The sequence below is a fragment of the Mustela erminea genome, chromosome 18 (genome assembly GCF_009829155.1).
Source record: "Mustela erminea isolate mMusErm1 chromosome 18, mMusErm1.Pri, whole genome shotgun sequence".
Classification (NCBI taxonomy): domain Eukaryota; kingdom Metazoa; phylum Chordata; class Mammalia; order Carnivora; family Mustelidae; genus Mustela; species Mustela erminea.
The window spans coordinates 2,760,303-2,777,364 of record NC_045631.1 but is presented as its reverse complement, the minus strand read 5'-3'; the positions used below and the strand labels follow the sequence as shown (position 1 = coordinate 2,777,364).

The 17,062-nt window shown below is 62.4% G+C and overlaps 1 protein-coding gene, 1 long non-coding RNA gene and 2 other non-coding genes across 8 annotated transcripts; 3 read left to right on the top strand and 1 right to left on the bottom strand.

Moving 5' to 3' along the window:
* Positions 1-62: 62 nt before the first annotated feature.
* PER1 (period circadian regulator 1) lies at positions 63-14,902 on the top strand. Of its 5 annotated transcripts, none has more exons than XM_032319981.1 (24): positions 81-167; positions 1,384-4,006; positions 5,506-5,922; positions 6,038-6,136; positions 6,247-6,401; positions 6,499-6,620; positions 6,714-6,915; positions 7,014-7,086; positions 7,219-7,361; positions 7,956-8,034; positions 8,112-8,218; positions 8,379-8,532; positions 8,621-8,729; positions 8,815-8,946; positions 9,170-9,275; positions 9,378-9,549; positions 9,647-9,777; positions 9,980-10,159; positions 10,757-10,999; positions 11,918-12,528; positions 12,998-13,181; positions 13,366-13,555; positions 13,870-14,020; positions 14,387-14,902. In XM_032319981.1, the coding sequence occupies exons 3-24, from the start codon at positions 5,648-5,650 to the stop codon at positions 14,654-14,656; spliced, it is 3,888 nt and encodes a 1,295-aa protein (XP_032175872.1). In that variant the 5' UTR covers positions 81-167; positions 1,384-4,006; positions 5,506-5,647; the 3' UTR covers positions 14,657-14,902. The 5 variants fall into 5 exon arrangements, with proteins under 5 accessions (XP_032175873.1, XP_032175872.1, XP_032175876.1 ...); XM_032319984.1 differs by having other exon boundaries at positions 82-167; positions 7,035-7,086; XM_032319982.1 differs by lacking the exon at positions 1,384-4,006 and having other exon boundaries at positions 63-167.
* A 190-nt stretch (positions 14,903-15,092) lies between these two features.
* LOC116577149 lies at positions 15,093-16,205 on the bottom strand. Its single transcript, XR_004280424.1, has 2 exons — positions 15,751-16,205; positions 15,093-15,668 (listed from the first exon to the last, which is right to left on the bottom strand). It is a non-coding gene; the product is annotated as an uncharacterized LOC116577149 (long non-coding RNA).
* On the top strand, positions 15,801-15,874 carry TRNAT-AGU. The gene has a single exon. It is a non-coding gene; the product is annotated as a tRNA-Thr (tRNA).
* Positions 16,206-16,332: 127 nt separating the features above from the next.
* On the top strand, positions 16,333-16,414 carry TRNAS-CGA. The gene has a single exon. It is a non-coding gene; the product is annotated as a tRNA-Ser (tRNA).
* The last annotated feature ends 648 nt before the right edge of the window (positions 16,415-17,062 follow it).

Sequence of the window (17,062 nt, the reverse complement as noted above, 5' to 3'; positions counted from 1 at the left end):
CGGGGCGGGGGCGGGGCGGCCGCACGAGGCGCAGGGCATGGGTCGGGGCCCCCGGACCAATAAGCTTGAGGGGCGTGGCCGCGCAGCGGGTGGGCGGGCCAGGAGAAGCCTGTCCCGGAGCTGCTGTCCGTCTAGGAAGAAGCTGTGGCCTGTGCTTGCGCGCGGGGGTGAGTGCTCGCGGGTGGGCGGAGACCTTCGGAGACCCTTGTGCGCTTCTCCCGACTGGTGTATGTCCTGTCCCGGGCTGTGTTAATGGAGTAGGGCGGAGGGATCATGCGAATGCAAGATCGCCGCGGTGGGAGCTCGGAGGGTTGTGGGGAATGGGACCAGGAGGGACGAGGGCGGGAGTCTGCGACATCTGACAGATTCCTTGCTGCCCTAGGTGCTTGGACCCCCACCGCCTGGTTGGCCCAGGGGGTCCTGGGAGGGTGGGGCTCGGAAGCTGAGACCCCTGTTCCTGGGGCGATGTGGGGCAGGGGTCCCTGAGAGTGGGTGGGGGATGTTCCAGTGCTTGGCTCTACTGTTTGGGTAGGTTCCTTAAACACTTAGAAGATTCAGGGGTTCTGAAGGTGGGAGGAGGCCCTGACAGGGCAGGTGGGAGGGTACGAAAGGGCTGACATAGCGATTCCAGAAAGCGTGGTGATATGATGTGCGTGACCCTGAGCCGGTGGCATCACGGCTCTGGATGTCTTTTTCGGGTGTAAAGGGAAGGGGTTGAGCCTCGGACCTATCCCTGGGAGTAAAGGTGGAGTAGACACTGTTCTGAGGGAGACCAGAGAGTTGCGTGGACTCTCTGTGCACGTGTCTTCCTGAGCCCCTGGACACCAGGAGGCACCAACCTCTTGGCAGAGCTCTGGTCTTTGTGCAAACACCCGGCCCTGTGGCAAAGTGACCCGGGTATGGTGGAAGAATGAGCAGGTGGGACCCCTAGGAAATCCCTGGGGCTGGTGGTTGCTGGGTTGATCTCAAGGACTTTGTGAGCGTGTGAAAACAGACTGAGATGACTTGTGTAGAGCATGTGGGGAGTGCAGACTGGGTGCAGGCCCAGGGAGAGGATGGATCTGTGTTCCCGGTACCGAACTTAGAATCGGCTGTTTATTTGGCGATCCCCAGTGCTGGGAATCACTGCACAGATGCCCAAAGGGTAAGATGCCAGAATGACAAGCCACGTGAGAGCTCAGATCTGAACCCTGGGCTCCACTTTTTAAGAGCCGAGAACACCTTGTGAGGCAAATTTAGTAACTTCTGAGACTTGGTTTTGTGGAACAGGGGTAATACCATCTTCCAGACCTGTTCTGGGGATTAAATAAGATTATATATATGTGGTGCTTATCGCAACACCTGGGTCATAGTTTAATATTTTTTGTTTTGTTTTGCTTTTAGCTTAAAAAAAGTGGCTATAGGATCTCAAAACAACAGTGACAGAAATGCTGTGGCTGGGAACTATTTTCACATTCTCAAGTCTTTCTGCAAGTTTCGGTGACTCCCTCATTTCCCTCTTCCCGGGCCTTCTGGTCGTGAGGCACCAGCCCAAACCCTCATTCCACCCTTTCATCCCGTTCCCAGGATCCAGGCCCCCGGCAGGGCCGTCTGCTCTGTCCCAGTTCGATTTCCTCATCCCACACCCATTCTTCTCCATGCCCCTCCTCCCTCTCTGTGCTGCCATAGTAACAAGAGATTCCAGCTCCGAGGGGGCCTCTGGGAAGGAGCAAAGGTGCGTGTTCTCTCGCAGAACCTGGGCCTCCAGCGTCCCCGCCCCAGCTCTTTGGGATTGGGCCAGCAGATGTGTACTGTTTCGGAGACGGGGGAAGCCAGTGCCAGGAGCAGGAACAAACCGAGGGGAGGGAGGATGCGAGTCTGGAGAAGAGAGCCTGGCTCCGGGGCGGAGGCGGGGGACCCCTTCCTCCTAATCCTCTCTCCAGGAATCCCTGGCTTTGGGACAGGACGACTGTCTTTGGCTGGGGGAGGCGCCCAGGCTGGGTGCATGTCCTGGGCCACCAGCCAAGAGTACACGATGTTCCCAAGTGCGCTGGCCGCCGCCCTCTCGGGCTGGCCGCCTCCCAAACCGCTGCCGCTCCAGCCTCCCTGTCCCACATTCCCCGGCTGCCTTGCTCCGCCCTCTTCCTCCGCTTTGACGTCACCGCTCCCTCCCGCCCCCTCGCCTCCATTGACGGCAGCAGGCCCTGGTTACTGTGGGGACTGTGAGGCAGGACAGCCGGGGGCCTTGAGAGCAGGTGGGGGCCGCAGGAGCACTCGACCCCTTTGTCTATGCAAAATACAGACCTGGAGGGTGGGGGGGTGGGAGAGCACGGGCTGCCCTTGTCAGCGGAGATAGCGCCTCGATCCCAGAGGAGAACAGGGGAAGGAAGAAAAGCCCTGCTTCCGGAGGAGAGTGGTCTGAAAATTGAGACAGGGGACCGGGCCACCGACTATAAGTTGGGGGGACATTTCCAAAGGGATGAGACTGAGCATCCAGACTCCTCAATCCTTTGTTTCCTGTGTTTTCTTGCTTTGGTTTTTTTTTTTTTTTTTTTTTTTTTTTCTGGGTTATTTTATGACATCCCTGTGCCCCAGCTTTTTTTCCACAGAGCCCTCCCCCGGGCCCCTCCGCGGGGAACACCATTGTTTAGGAAAGCTTAGGCCACGTGACAGGGAGGGAGTGTACCCACAGCTGATTATGTCAGCCTCAGCTTGGGGGCCTCTGCGCTGGCCACATTAACGGGGAGCCCTGAGAGGAACTACTCACAGGGGTCTTGGGATGGAGGGGCCTGTGTCACTGCAGTGCCCCTCAGCTCAGCCTGGCACTGTATTTCCCCAAATTAGGACTCAGTGTTCTGCTCCCCTCCCCTTTATAAAAAGCATAGTTTCCAGCACCTTCTCCATCACTGAGGCTCCTTCCCCTCCCTTATCTATCCTTGTTAACTACAAAATCACCGTATTTATTGACCACCCACGGTGTGTCAGGTTCTGTCCTGGGGACTGGGGAATACAGTGAGGTGACAGACGAGGTCCTCCACTCTCTCTCGTCCTAGGGCTGGGGATCTGACGCCCTTGCCACCCGACCTGTGTCTCGCTAGGGTCCCAGTCGGTCTCTTCCCTCAGCCACCCCCTTTGTTCCCCCTGTAGCTCTGGCTTCCCGGCCCCCACTTTTGGGGCGCCCCTAACTGTGGGCGGCTGCATCTTCAGGAGCACAGCAGCGCTAGTCACCACGTAGGCTCCCTGGAGACCTTTTCTTTGATTGGGTACAGAAGCACCTGGCATTGTTTCCCTTTACAGCCCTTTCTGGCCCTGGCTGCCGCTTCTGTTGTTTGTATCCTCCCCTGCACTCCTCCCCCTGTCACGCGGGGACCCTCAATTGCCATCCTCCTGACTGTCCACAGGGTTTGAAGTGTCAGAGGAAGGGGCTGGATAAAAGTGGCTTTATTGTTGATGACAGGGCTGGGGAGAGGAACCCAGGAGAAGCCAGGCTGGGTTTCTGTGTGCCCCTGTCCTCCCAGGGACCAGCCATCTCATCCAGCCTGGCCCACCCCCCAAGGGTCTGCATTCCTTTTCCCCACCTCTGGCAAGGCCAAGGTGTCCTGTTCTGTAGGGCCAGACGGTCCAGGAAGTAGACCTCTCTTAAGCACCAACCGTGGCCCAGACATTTTCTCCGAAGAATGGCAGCTTATCGCCCCTCCCCGTCCTCCCATTATCCACTGTGCAACCGTCCTGCGCCCGCTGGCTGCGTGGTGGTGTCTGGGGCCTTTCAGCCCAGCGCCAGCACCCAGGTCCACGTGCGCCCGTGTGTGTGACACAGCCCTGACCTCAGTAGGGGCCAGTAGCCAATCAGGCGCCGGGACGGGATCCCCAGCCAATCGGGGGCGGGGCCTGCGGCTCCGCCGGCAGGAGGCCAATGAGGGGCAGTGTCTGGCATTATGCAACCCGCCTCCTGGCCCCGCGAAGCTTCCACTCGGCTGAGCGCTGCAACAGCGGCGGGCAGGCGACCGGAGGGCGCTCGCGCGGCCAGGTAGGCATCTCCAGGGCCACCCGGGGACCGGTCTCCCGCTCCAAGTCGGACTTCCAGCCCGAGGCGCTGCTTTCGGCCCTGGCGCTCGGACGGCACACGGGTAATCCGCCTCCCCTGCCGCTGTCCACCCCCTCTCGGCCGTCGGGAACAGAGATGTTGCTCGCAGCCCTGCAGCGGCTGTCTGCACTCCTGATCCGCTTACCTTATCTCCAGCCCGGACCTCTCCTCGCAGCTACCCGGCCACACGCCCGACCCTCGGCAGGCATGTCCCCGCCTCCTTTCTTGTTACTCGGGGGTCCCTGGTTTTGCCCGGACCCCAGGACCCCTCCGTGCTTTCCGCGCTCCCCGCACTCCCCCCTCCAATCCCTGGCCCCGCGCCGGCCGTGATGTAAGCCTGGTTCAGGCTGGAACATCCCGTTCCCGGCGCTAGTTCCTGCTGTTGGCCACAGCCTTCCTTTTTCTACTGGCGCTCAGAAAATGCTCCGGGGGTTGGGGGTGTGGTTGAACGAGGAGCAGGGGAAGAACTCTCCGCTGCCGGTCGCGTGTCCCTTGCTCGCAGATGAGTGTGTCCGCTTCGGATGGGGGTGGGGTGGGACCGAGAAAAGTAGAGGACCGAGGTGAGAGGATTCCCGAGTCCCTGACAATGGCAGGTGCCGACTCGGCACTTGGGAGTCGGGAGAGGGTGCCGGGGCCGGAGAAGGACAGGCTGCGTCGTCTTGACCAGAATGACTGGGATCCAGGCGACCGCCAGGTTGGGGAGCTTTTGAGCGGAGGGCGGTGGCGGTTGTGTTATACCCTGGGGAGCAAGGCCAACCCCTGGAAACCCGATGGGCGGCCCTTCTTCGTGTGGCCTCCGGGCCCTCCGGGGCCTGAGGGTGTATTAGAGGTGGGCGACCCGCGGCCGCGCCCGCCCGTGTGGGAGTGGGTCTATTCGCGGCTCCGTCGGGAAATGGGGGAGGGGTCGCCCCTCCCGGCCTCCTGTGGTCCCTCCAGCAACCGCTGAGCTCAGCTGCTGACGTCGGTTTCCCTGGCGACCGCGGCGGCGGCGGAAGCGCGTGGTGGGGCCGCGCATGTCCTCGCGCATGTGCAGCGGGGGTGGCACCGCCCCCGGATAAAATTAGCCCGAAGGCCTAAATATAGGCGGCGACGGGCAGGCCCCCTGCTCCGAGGCCTAGCAGTCCCGCAGTCCCCGGCGGACTGGGGGCCTGATGGGAATTTGGGGACGGGAAGCGTCCGGACTTTGGTTCTGGTCGACTACTCAGTCTCTGTTTTCCTGGGCCACGCTGGCAGGGGACATGGAGGAAGGCCCGGGAGAGGCCCCTTCCTGCCCGCAGTCCCTCCACCAGGATAGGAAACAGAACTTGCCCAGGCTCCCTTTCGAAAGCCTGGGTCCTAGGGGTGTGGAGTCAGACAGGGGAGGTCTGAGTGAAGCCGGCAGGTGCTGCGAAGTTAACAGCGCATCTTTCTCCAAGCTCTCCTCCTCTGATCTGCCTGTCCAGGTGCTGCCCGTGATCAAACTTCTCAATCTTCAGAGGCTTGGATCTCCCTCACTCCCGCAGCCAGGCCGGCCGGCCCCCTCGTTTGCTCGTGGTGGCCTCTCCGCCTTCCGTGTTTTCCTCCTGCCCTCCCCATGGCCCAGACATGAGTGGCCCCCTAGAAGGGGCTGATGGGGGTGGGGACCCCGGGCAGGGGGAATCCTTTTGCCCGGGAGGGGCCCCATCCCCTGGGCCTCCGCAGCACCGGTCTTGCCCTGGTCCCAGCCTGGCTGATGACACAGATGCCAACAGCAATGGCTCCAGCGGTAATGAATCCAATGGGCCTGAGTCCCGGGGGGCATCTCAGCGGAGCTCACACAGCTCCTCCTCGGGCAACGGCAAGGACTCAGCCCTGTTGGAGACCACTGAGAGCAGCAAGAGGTGTGTATGGGTGTGTGTTGCTGGTCCGGGAGTCCTCTTAGGATCGGGCTGAGCTAGAGGACAGGCCCATGTTGTCGGCCACTTGCTCACCTTGGGCCTGCTGCTTCTCCCCCAGCACAAACTCTCAGAGTCCATCCCCACCCAGCAGTTCCATTGCCTACAGTCTCCTGAGTGCCAGCTCCGAGCAGGACAACCCATCTACCAGTGGCTGCAGGTTCGTGGGGTTGAGGGCCAGAGGATAAGCCTGGCCATGGTGGTGGGAGGTGCCTAGGCCACCACCTGGGGCTAATGGGTCTACCCCCTCCCTCCCTGTGGACCCTGCAGCAGTGAACAGTCAGCCCGGGCGAGGACCCAGAAGGAACTCATGACGGCTCTGCGGGAGCTCAAGCTTCGGCTTCCCCCCGAGCGCCGGGGCAAGGGCCGCTCTGGGACGCTGGCCACGCTCCAGTACGCCCTGGCCTGTGTGAAGCAGGTGCAGGGTGAGTGGCGCTTTTGGGGACGGTGCGACAGGCCCTGGGCTGCGGTTGGGAGGGGGGCGGTCCACTTATGAAATCCTGCGTGGCCTTCACCCTGCAGCCAACCAGGAGTACTACCAGCAGTGGAGCCTGGAAGAGGGCGAGCCCTGCGCCATGGACATGTCCACCTACACGTTGGAGGAGCTGGAGCACATCACGTCGGAGTACACACTGCGCAATCAGGTCAGCCGCAGCCACGCCTCCCTGGCCTGGGCACCCCCAACCTCCCACGTGCATGGCTCCTAAATCGACTTTTGTCCCCGCTTCCCTGCCTAGGACACCTTCTCCGTGGCGGTCTCCTTCCTGACAGGCCGCATCGTCTACATTTCGGAGCAGGCAGGGGTCTTGCTGCGCTGTAAACGGGACGTGTTCCGGGGGGCCCGCTTCTCGGAGCTGCTGGCGCCCCAGGATGTGGGCGTCTTCTATGGCTCCACGGCCCCGTCTCGCCTGCCCACCTGGGGTGCTGGGACCTCGGCAGGTGAGGTCCTGGAGTGCTGGGAGGGGAGGGACAAGGGACCGGAGCTTTTCCTCGCTGCGTTTTTCTTGGCCCCCGGTGAGGTGCGGGGCTCTTCTTAGTGCTTTTCTGGTGTGTTCCAGGTTCAGGCACCAAAGACTTCACCCAAGAGAAGTCTGTCTTCTGCCGCATCAGGTGGGTGGGGGAGGTGGGAGCCACCCCCCTCCCACCTTCTGCTCCCCTGCTGCTTTGGTGTGTGGGTCGTGACCTTGAAGTGAAGAGTGGCTGCCTCTCTACTGAGTCACTAACGCGTCTTTCCCTTGCTAGAGGAGGTCCTGACCGGGACTCAGGGCCTCGGTACCAGCCATTCCGCCTCACGCCCTATGTGACCAAGATCCGAGTGTCGGAAGGGGCCGCAGCACAGCCGTGCTGCCTGCTCATCGCAGAACGCATCCACTCGGGTTACGAAGGTATGTACGCCACAAGCCTGGTCTAGTGGGGGGGAAAGAGGAAGGGTGACTTCTCTAGGCTCTGGAAGAGGCAGGACGGGAGTCTGGGAGGCCTATCTCAGCTCTTGAGAATTTTGGAGCTGAGAGGGTAGGTAGGTAAGGATGAACATTTGAGGGGCACCTGGGTGGCTCAGTCCATTAAACGTCTGCCTTTGGCTCAGGTCATGATCCCAGGGTCCTGGGTTGGAGCCCCACATGGGGCTCTCTGCTCAGCGGGGAGTCTGCTTCTCCCTCTCCTGCGCCCCCTGCTTGTGCTTTCTGCCCTAAAAATAAAATCTTGAAGAGAAAAAAAAAGGATGAAGGTTTGACCCTGTTTTTAGAGGGAGTATTGGATAAGCACCCTGAGCTAGGAGAGGGGAAAAGAAACTGCTTTGGTTCTCAGTTTCACTCTTGGTGTGGGGTAAGAGAATGGTCTGGACCATCTCTGTAGACTAGATGGCCCTGGGCAGAGCTGTGGGGAGGATTACCAGCCAGCTTGGGCTTGAGGCAGCCCAGGGGACAGAGAAGCTGGACCATTCTGGATAAAACTCAATGGCCACTCTCCCTGTGCCTCAGCTCCCCGGATCCCCCCAGACAAGAGGATCTTCACCACTCGGCACACCCCTAGCTGCCTCTTCCAGGACGTGGACGAAAGGTGAGCTTAGGACCTGGAGGAAAATGGGATGGCCAGGGCCAAGGCCACGGCCTCTCTGATGCCACTCCCCCTTTCAGGGCCGCCCCGCTGCTGGGCTACCTCCCCCAGGACCTCCTGGGGGCCCCAGTGCTCCTCTTCTTGCATCCTGAGGACCGACCCCTCATGCTGGCCATCCACAAGAAGAGTGAGTCTCTTTTTTCCCGCTCTGCCTTCTTGGCTGTCTGTGGGCTTCTCGTGGTTCTATCTCTTAGGGCCTCAGTCCCTCGGATCTCCAGGGAGTGGCCCTCGGCTTTGCTCTTCTCTCCCTCCTGCTGACCCTCCCCTTCTTGCCCATACTCCTTCAGTCCTGCAGTTGGCCGGCCAGCCCTTTGACCACTCCCCGATCCGCTTCTGCGCCCGGAATGGAGAGTATGTCACCATGGACACCAGCTGGGCCGGCTTCGTGCACCCCTGGAGCCGCAAGGTGGCCTTTGTCTTGGGCCGCCACAAAGTACGCACGTAAGTGGGCCCTGCCCTAGAGCTGGCTTCGTGGGTGGGGTCTGTGCGGGCAGGGGCAGGTCTCAGCTTCCTGTTACCCACCCTGCAGGGCACCCCTGAACGAGGACGTGTTCACACCACCGGCCCCCAGCCCGGCTCTGTCTCTGGACTCTGACATCCAGGAGCTCTCAGAGCAGATCCACCGGCTGTTGTTACAGGTGACTGTGGAGGGGAGTGGCGGGGCGGTGAGGCAGGGGTGAGGAACAGGGCTGAGACCTCTAACCCTTCCTCCTCCCACCTCAGCCCGTGCACAGCCCCAGTCCTACCGGGCTCTGTGGAGTGGGCCCCATCGCTTCCCCGGGCCCTCTCCTCAGCCCTGGCTCGTCCAGTGACAGCAACGGGGGTGACGCCGAGGGACCTGGGCCTCCTGTGCCGGTGAGTGTCCGTGTTCCACTCCTCTCCCCACCCATGGTGTCCCCTAGTGCTGCCAGAGTTAGGGTGGGCAGGTCCAGAGGAGCTGAGCCCCATTCCTCTGCCTTTTCCTTCCCCTCCCGCTCTCACCGGGTGTCCACACCTGCCCGCTGGTACCTCTTGGTGCTCTGTGCCCCACCCCGACACTGGCCGCATGCCCCCAACGCTGGCCTGCTCTGTGCCACAGGTGACGTTCCAGCAGATCTGTAAGGACGTGCACCTGGTGAAGCATCAGGGACAGCAGCTTTTCATCGAGTCGCGCGCCCGGCCTCCGGCCCGGCCCCGCCTCCCTGGTCAGTGGGTGAGGGTGTGGGTGAGGACTGAGACCTGGGGGTCCCCTGACTTTCGCCCCAACCCAGAGGAGCTCGTCTCTCCCTTTTCTCTCCTTGGTCCAGCTACAGGCACATTCAAGGCCAAGACCCTTTCCTGCCAGTCACCAGACCCGGAACTGGAAATGGTCCCTGCTCCCCTCCAGGCCCCACTCGCCTTGAGCCCTGAAGAGGCTGAGAGGAAAGATGCGTCCACTTGTTCCTACCAGCAGATCAACTGCCTGGACAGCATCCTCCGGTAAGGCTGCCCTGGGACCTGCTCCTGCTTAGCACCCCCGCCCCCTGCCAAGCCCCGAGCCTAGGCCTTGCCCTCATGTTGTCTGGTCCCCTGCCAGGTACCTGGAGAGCTGCAACATCCCCAGCACAACCAAGCGGAAGTGTGCCTCCTCGTCGTCCTGTACTGCCTCCTCAGCCTCCGACGACGACAAGCAGAGGACGGGTCCGGTCCCTTTGGGGGCCAAGAAAGGTGGAGACCTGGCGCATGTCCTGCCCCTGCTGCCCCGTCCTGGCCCCGTGTCTCTGCACTTCTGCCTTCAGAGGCCCCCGCCTTACTATGCCCTGTCCCTCTCCCAGCCTTCAGATTTGCAGACTTCTCCCTCCTATCAGTCCCCCGGCTCCATTTCCTCCAAGGGCCTCCTGGTCGTAACTGGCACTGTCTCTCTGCGCAGATCCAGCACCGGCAGTGCTGTCCGGGGTGGGGGCCGGCCCACAGAAGGAGCCCGTGGTAGGAGGCGCCCTGAACCCGCTCGCCCTGGCCAATAAGGCGGAGAGCGTGGTGTCTGTCACCAGCCAGTGTAGCTTCAGCTCCACCATCGTCCATGTGGGAGACAAGAAGCCCCCGGAGTCGGGTATGGGCATGGAGACAGGGTTTCTTGGTGGCTCGGCCAGAGCTCCCTCCTACCTGCCTGTTCCTTCCCCGTCTGGCCCCTAACGGAGAGAAGGAGACCCCAGCCTAGCTCAGGGCTGCTGCCTCTTGCTGTCCATCCCTGCCAGCCTTTGCTGCCTTGTTCTTTCCCAGTCTTCTGTCAGTTTGCAGGCACAGCCTAGGGTGTGGGGCTCAAGCCCGAGGCGCTGACCCCAGAGTGTCTGAGGGCTAGGACTGTTGAAAACCCCCGAAGGAGCTTTGGGCCTCGTCCTGGAGCATGTGTGAGGGGAGAGAGAGCGAGGGGTGAGCTTCTCTTCCGAGGAGTGTCCTAGGGCGTCATCCTAGGGTGCTGTCACTAGAGGGGACCCAGTGTCCTTTTCACCCACGGGACCGCTTTGCACGGAGAAGAGGGTCCAGAACCAGTGCTCAGCGGGGAGGTCAGGGATGCACCCCAGGCCGGGGCTTGGCTGTGGGGCAGAGGCCAGGGGTTGGCTAGGCTGCTGGAGGGGGGTACAGGGAGGCTGTGGGAATCCCCGAGGTGATTCCAGTGACCCTTTTCCCCCTGTGTCTCCTTTCGCAGACATTATCATGATGGAGGACCTGCCTGGCCTGGCTCCAGGCCCAGCCCCCAGCCCAGCCCCCAGCACCACGGTAGCCCCCGACCCCACCCCAGACGCCTATCGCCCGGTGGGCCTAACCAAGGCCGTGCTGTCCCTGCACACACAGAAGGAGGAGCAGGCCTTCCTCAGCCGCTTCCGAGACCTCAGCCGACTGCGGACACTTGATGGCTCCTCCCCGGCCCCCCTGGCCCCTGGCGAGCGAGGTAGTCACCCGGGACATTCCTAAGCCTTGTCGTCTGCTCGGTCCAGGACCAGACTATTATTGGGGAGGGGGTGGTGCAGAGGGGTCTTGAGGGAGAGGTTCCTGCTCCAGGGACCCAGGCTGGGGTGGCCTCCCCGACCAGGGCCATGCGTAGGGACAGGCCCCTGGCTAGCCTCCTCACACTGGGCGGGGGTTCCGGGCGGCAGCCAGAGGAGAGCAGCCTGGGGGGCTGGCACTGACACAGGCAGGTGGAGGCGCTCTGCTCCAGGGAAGCTGCTTGGAGCCCAGCTTGGGGCAGGGGCACAAGCACAGCCGCTTCCAACTGAGGTGTCGCTGTTTAAGAGACCCGTGTAGACTCCTGGCTGGACAGGGGCCCGGCGAGCCGGGCCAGCTCCCACCGGGGCCGGGGGCTTCGGGGGCAAGGTGTTAGCCCTCCAGGTACCTGAGAGAGGCTCCCTGCAGGCAGACGCAGGACTCAGGACTGGGCTCTCCCACCCACCTCATCGCTCGAGCTAGGCCGAGTGCGGCCTCGACTGGCAGGAGGAGTGCCCAGGCTGGCGTTGCTGTGGGAGTTTGGCGGAGGGACCGGAGCCGCCTGCCCCCGCGTCCACGGACCCACCCTGCTTCCTCCCATCAGCCACCAGGCCTCTGCCTTCCGTGCACCCCCAGCTCCGCCCCACTTGTAACTTTTTCCAGTTCTCCTTTTGCAATAAACCCCCCATGGCCCTGCCTCCTGTGATTCTTCCCTGAAGGTCCCCTCTCTTCTCCCCAGAAGCCCCTCTTGATCTGGCTGAGATCAAGGCCGAGCTCTCTCCAGGGCCTTCCCCTGCCCTCTTCTGGCTCAGAGTGGCAGGGTGGGGGGGTGCAGGGACGCTCACCCCCAGATCGAGGCCCTCGCTAACACTGGTCTCTCCTACAGGCTGCCACCACGGCCCCGCACCCCACGGTCGCCGACACCACTGCCGCTCCAAAGCCAAGCGCTCCCGCCACCACCAGACCCCCCGGGCTGATGCCCCTTGTTATGGCTCCCACCCGCCGCCTGTGTCACCCTCGGCCCCATGGCCCCCCCCAGCAGCCGCTGCTCCCTTCCCAGCCATGGTCCAGTCCTACCCTCTCCCAGTATTCTCCACTCGAGGAGGCCCCCAGCCTCTCCCCTCTGCCCCCACAGCTGGGCCCCCTGCAGCTTTCCCTGCCCCGCTGGTGACGCCTATGGTAGCCTTGGTCCTCCCTAACTACCTGTTCCCCACCCCATCTAGCTATCCCTATGGGGTAGCCCAGACCCCCGCTGAAGGGCCTCCCACCCCCGCTTCCCACTCCCCTTCTCCGTCCCTGCCCCCACCGCCCCCCAGCCCTCCTCGCCGGCCAGACTCTCCACTATTCAACTCCCGATGCAGCTCCCCACTCCAGCTGAATCTGCTACAGCTTGAGGAGCCCCCGCGTGTTGAAGGGGGCACTGTTGCAGGGGGCCCTGGGAATAGTGCTGGGCCCCCGCCCTCTGGCGAGGAGGCCACTGAGCCAGAGGCCAGACTGGTGAGCACTGACCCCCTCACAACCGCATCCTCTTACCAGGCCCCACACAGCCCCCCTTCCCCTGCTCCTCTTCCTCCTCGGGTCCCGCCCCCCCCCCACCGTCCCCAGCCCATCTGGCGCCTCAGTCACCAGCAGATGGTGTCACAGGGTGGGAGACCCCAGCTGAATTTCTGAATGAGGCAGAAACCCGCCACCTCATCTGTGGAGCGGGGATGGTCCCATCTGTCTGACAGGCGGCAAGGACATCCCCGTAACTTCTGAGAGTGCATCAGCCTCCTAGAAAGGGCCGGTGTCATGCCCCTTGTCGTAGGCAGCTGTGTCCTCTCTGCTCTCAGCCCGCGCTGTCCTGGAGGCGGGACAGAGAGCCCTGGGGTTGGGTGTGTCCCCCCTGCCAGTGGAAGTAGTCGCAGGAAGCCTGGGTGTCGATCCCTTAATCCCAGCCTGTTCCCCTCCCTGCCCCTTCCCCCAGGCGGAGGTGACCGAGTCCTCCAACCAGGACGCGCTGTCGGGCTCCAGTGACCTGCTGGAGCTGCTGCTGCAGGACTCCCGCTCTGGCACAGGCTCCGCCGCCTCCGGCTCCCTGGGCTCCGGCCTGGGCTCTGGCTCTGGCTCGGGCTCCCACGAGGGAGGCAGCACCTCTGCCAGCATCACACGTGAGTGCCCCCGCCAAACACCTCCCCCCGCAGGGCAGGACAGGGACCAGGGCATTGGGAGGCTGAGCAGTCTGGGCCCTGTGGGCTACAGACGTGGCCTTGAGGGAGGGCTTGGGAGGCCCTGGGGTGGGGCATCAGCTTGACTCTGGTGGCTGGGCACCCCCCACTGCCCCCCGCTTCATAGGCAGTAGTCAGAGCAGCCACACGAGCAAGTACTTTGGCAGCATCGACTCTTCTGAGGCCGAAGCGGGGGCTGCCCAGGCCAGGGCTGAGCCCGGGGACCAGGTCATTAAATACGTGCTCCAGGATCCCATCTGGCTGCTCATGGCCAACGCTGACCAGCATGTCATGATGACCTACCAGGTGCCGTCCAGGTGAGGAGGTTCAGAGGCCCCCACCTCCGTCGGAGCAGTGCTGGTCCACCCACACTTCCCTCCGAACTTGGGGTTTTCTTTTCCGGGGCTGGCTCTGCCCTGCTCCTGCCCACCCTCTCCCCTGCCTTTGGGAGACCAACGTCAGTTCCAGGGGCGGGAATAAGCTTTCCTGGGCTCAGAAGTCTCGAACCCCCAAAGCCCCAGTTGAAAAGAGGAGCCCCAAAGCCCCATGGGTGGGGAGAATGGCAGCCTCCTGGGCTCTGGCCCTGGCTCCCGGTCCCAGCCTCTGCCGTCGGAACCCCTTCCCTGGGCAGGGACGTGGCCTCTGTGCTGAAGCAGGACCGGGAGCGGCTCCGGGCCATGCAGAAGCAGCAGCCTCGGTTCTCAGAGGACCAGCGCAGGGAGCTGGGTGCCGTGCACTCCTGGGTCCGGAAGGGTCAGCTACCTCGGGCCCTCGATGTGATGGTAAGAGGCGTCTGGGCCAGGAGGGAGAAGGGAAGATTAAGGCTGGGTCCAATCCCCTCCTTGTCCTTGGGTGGTTAATTCTGAAGAAGGTTCATTGCCCTGTTTGCTGCTGGGTTGGATGGCATTTAACCACACAAGTCGTTATAGGCCTTGTCTGGGCCAATCCTAGGCTGAACGACCTTGGGACTGTCTCCTAGTGGATACAGTACACTTTCCTATCTCGTTGGCCCACGTGCATCTGTGTGGACAGGTGTTTCTTTGGGAGGACACTTTGGGAAGTACTCCTGGGCTGGGGGACAGGGGACAGCAGGGGTGGCAGGTCAGCTGGGAGCACCTCGCTCGACTCATACCCTTTCTCCCTCCAAGGCCTGTGTGGATTGTGGCAGTAGCACCCAAGACCCTCAACACTCTGATGACCCCCTCTTCTCAGAACTGGATGGACTGGGACTGGAGCCTATGGAGGAGGGCGGAGGCGAGGGTGGGGGTGGGGGTGGGGAGGGCGAGGGCAGAGAAGAGACTCAGGCTCGAGCTGGGGCCAGAGTCTCCAGCTCTCAGGACCTGGCCATGGAGGAGGAGGAACAAGGTGGGAGCTCATCCAGTCCAGCCTTACCTGCCACAGAAAATGGCACCAGCTAGACCACATTTGGGGGCCCCCTGCGGCAGTGCATGAGAAGCTTCCTTCTCCCACGTTCAACCTCTCAGAACTCCGATGTGGCGGGACCGACCGATAGGAAACTACCCCAGCTTCTCCCTCTTAGGGGGCAGGACCCCCACCAGCAGCCCAGGATCCAGGGGCTGCCTCCGGCTTCTGGGGGTACAGAGGGCGGGATTTGTCAGCCCAGCCCAGAGAAGCCTCATCTCCCAGCTCTGGTGAGGAGCCCTTCCTTCTCCTGGAGGAGGATGCTGACACGCTGCTCAAGTGGTCTCTGAGTCTGGTCCCTGCGGGTTGGGGCTGCACTCACTCACTGGGGGAGACCGCCCTCTCTCCGACCTCCTCCCTAAAGGGGACAGGGAGGGCCCAAGCAGGACCCAGCAGTCCGAACCCCTAGCTGCTCCAGGGTGGGGGAGGTTGGTGGACCATGGAGTCCCTGGTGCTGCCCCTCAGGTGGGACCCAGGTGTTCTCAGCTGTACCCTCTACCGATGGCATTTGTGTTTTTGATATTGTGTCTGTTGTTATTTTTTAATACAAAGAGGAAAAAGAAAACAGGACTTTGTGGAATGAAATGTGGGGGTTGGGAGCAGCGAGCTCATTGTGGGGAGGTGTGGCCCCCCTGCCAGGGAGGCTGTAGTGAGCGTGAGTGACCCCTCCCCTTGCGCCCCCCAGCTCTCTGCTCCGCACACCCTGTCCAGCGGAGGGGCCTTGCTGAGCCCGGAAGATGTCCAGCTAACTGTGACCCTGCACCCCTCGTCACCTTGCATCAGCTGGGTGTGTCGAGGGAAGGGGGTGGCGGCTGGTGCGCCCGCCCAGCCTGTGGGGGCCCTGAAGCAGGTGAGGGTGCTTAGCTGCTCGGTCACCTGTCACCACGCAAGAGAAGGCCAGTCCGAGGGGGCGGCAGGACTTGAGGTCACGTACCCATCCACGGTCGAGTCGGGCCCCTGAGATGTGGGAGACGGGAGGGGCGGAGCGTTAAGCCACCGGCTCGGGACCTGGAAAAGGAGGGGAAAACCTTGGAGCCCACGTCACAGAGGACCCGCGACGGCCGTCGTTCTGTGTGTGGGTCTCACCTACCTACTCCCTGGAGTGGCTGATCTACCTTCAGACTGAAAGCACCTCCCGCCGGCGCCGTGGCTTAGCTGGTTAAAGCGCCTGTCTAGTAAACAGGAGATCCTGGGTTCGAATCCCAGCGGTGCCTGGCACCATGTGACGTGGTATATTATTGCTGCGAGGGCTACGCGCCGCCCGCCCTCCAAAGCCCCGCCATGGGGCATCCGTCGCAAGATTCTTATTCCTCCGCGGCCAATTCCCCTCGCGCTGGAGCTTTCCCCTCGCGCGCACTTTTAGTGGAAATTCGCAGGCTGACTCCTGCTTCGCTTTCGGGAACCGGAGTGACGCGGGCATCCTTTGCGTTGGAGGACGTGGGCCCTGGCCTTGGGCTCGGGCTCATTTTGCTCCCGCGGCGCTGAGCTGGGGGGCGGGGAAGGAGAGCAAGAAAGAGCAAGGAGAGCGCGAGCACCGCGACTTCCGCAGCGCCGCGGCCAGCCGCTGTGGGAGGCGCAGGCTCACAGACGTCCCGAGGCCGGGGGGTGGGGCCGGCGGGAGGCGGGCCCGTTGATAGGCAGCTATAGTGGCGCAGGCCCCAAGCCGCACGCGGCTGTGATGGCCGAGTGGTTAAGGCGTTGGACTCGAAATCCAATGGGGTCTCCCCGCGCAGGTTCGAATCCTGCTCACAGCGTGTGTACTTTTGGGAATGCGCGCTACCGTAGCCTTCGGAGGAAAAATCATTCGTTTTCCTTGTGCTTTCTTCCCCTGGGGAAGATACCGCATTTATTCCCGAGGCCTCGGCCACCCGCGAGCAATAGCGCGAGCGCCCCCTTGCGGGCCTTACGCTCCGGCCTGCGCCTCCTCCCACGGGCGTGTCCTGCGAGTCACTGAACTACTCATTTGAATCCTTCGCGTCCCCAAACACGGGTGGCTGTCGCTTTACATCCCCTTTTTCCCTACCCCCTGCAAGTCTCCCATACGACTGTTTCATCTCTACTTTCTCTCCAAACCACAAGTCCCTTCTTCCTCCCTCCGCCTTCCTTCCTGGTTCCCTGAGAAAATACGGCATTCTGGAGAGATTTCCCCACGGATATCTGCAATCTCACCTGCATGCCTGCCTGCCTGTGGCTACATGTTCCTTCCTTCCCTCAGTGGTGTAGATGAACCTTCCTTCCACCCAACCAAGGCCAAGCCCTGCGCTCCCCAGATCTCCCATTGCCCCGGCCCGCAAAGGCTCAAGGGTATTGCTCTCCGTCCTGTACCACCAGTTTTCCTCCCTAGCTGGAGTACTCCCATCACCCTAAACACATTCTGAAACGTATTCCGATTTGGAACAAGC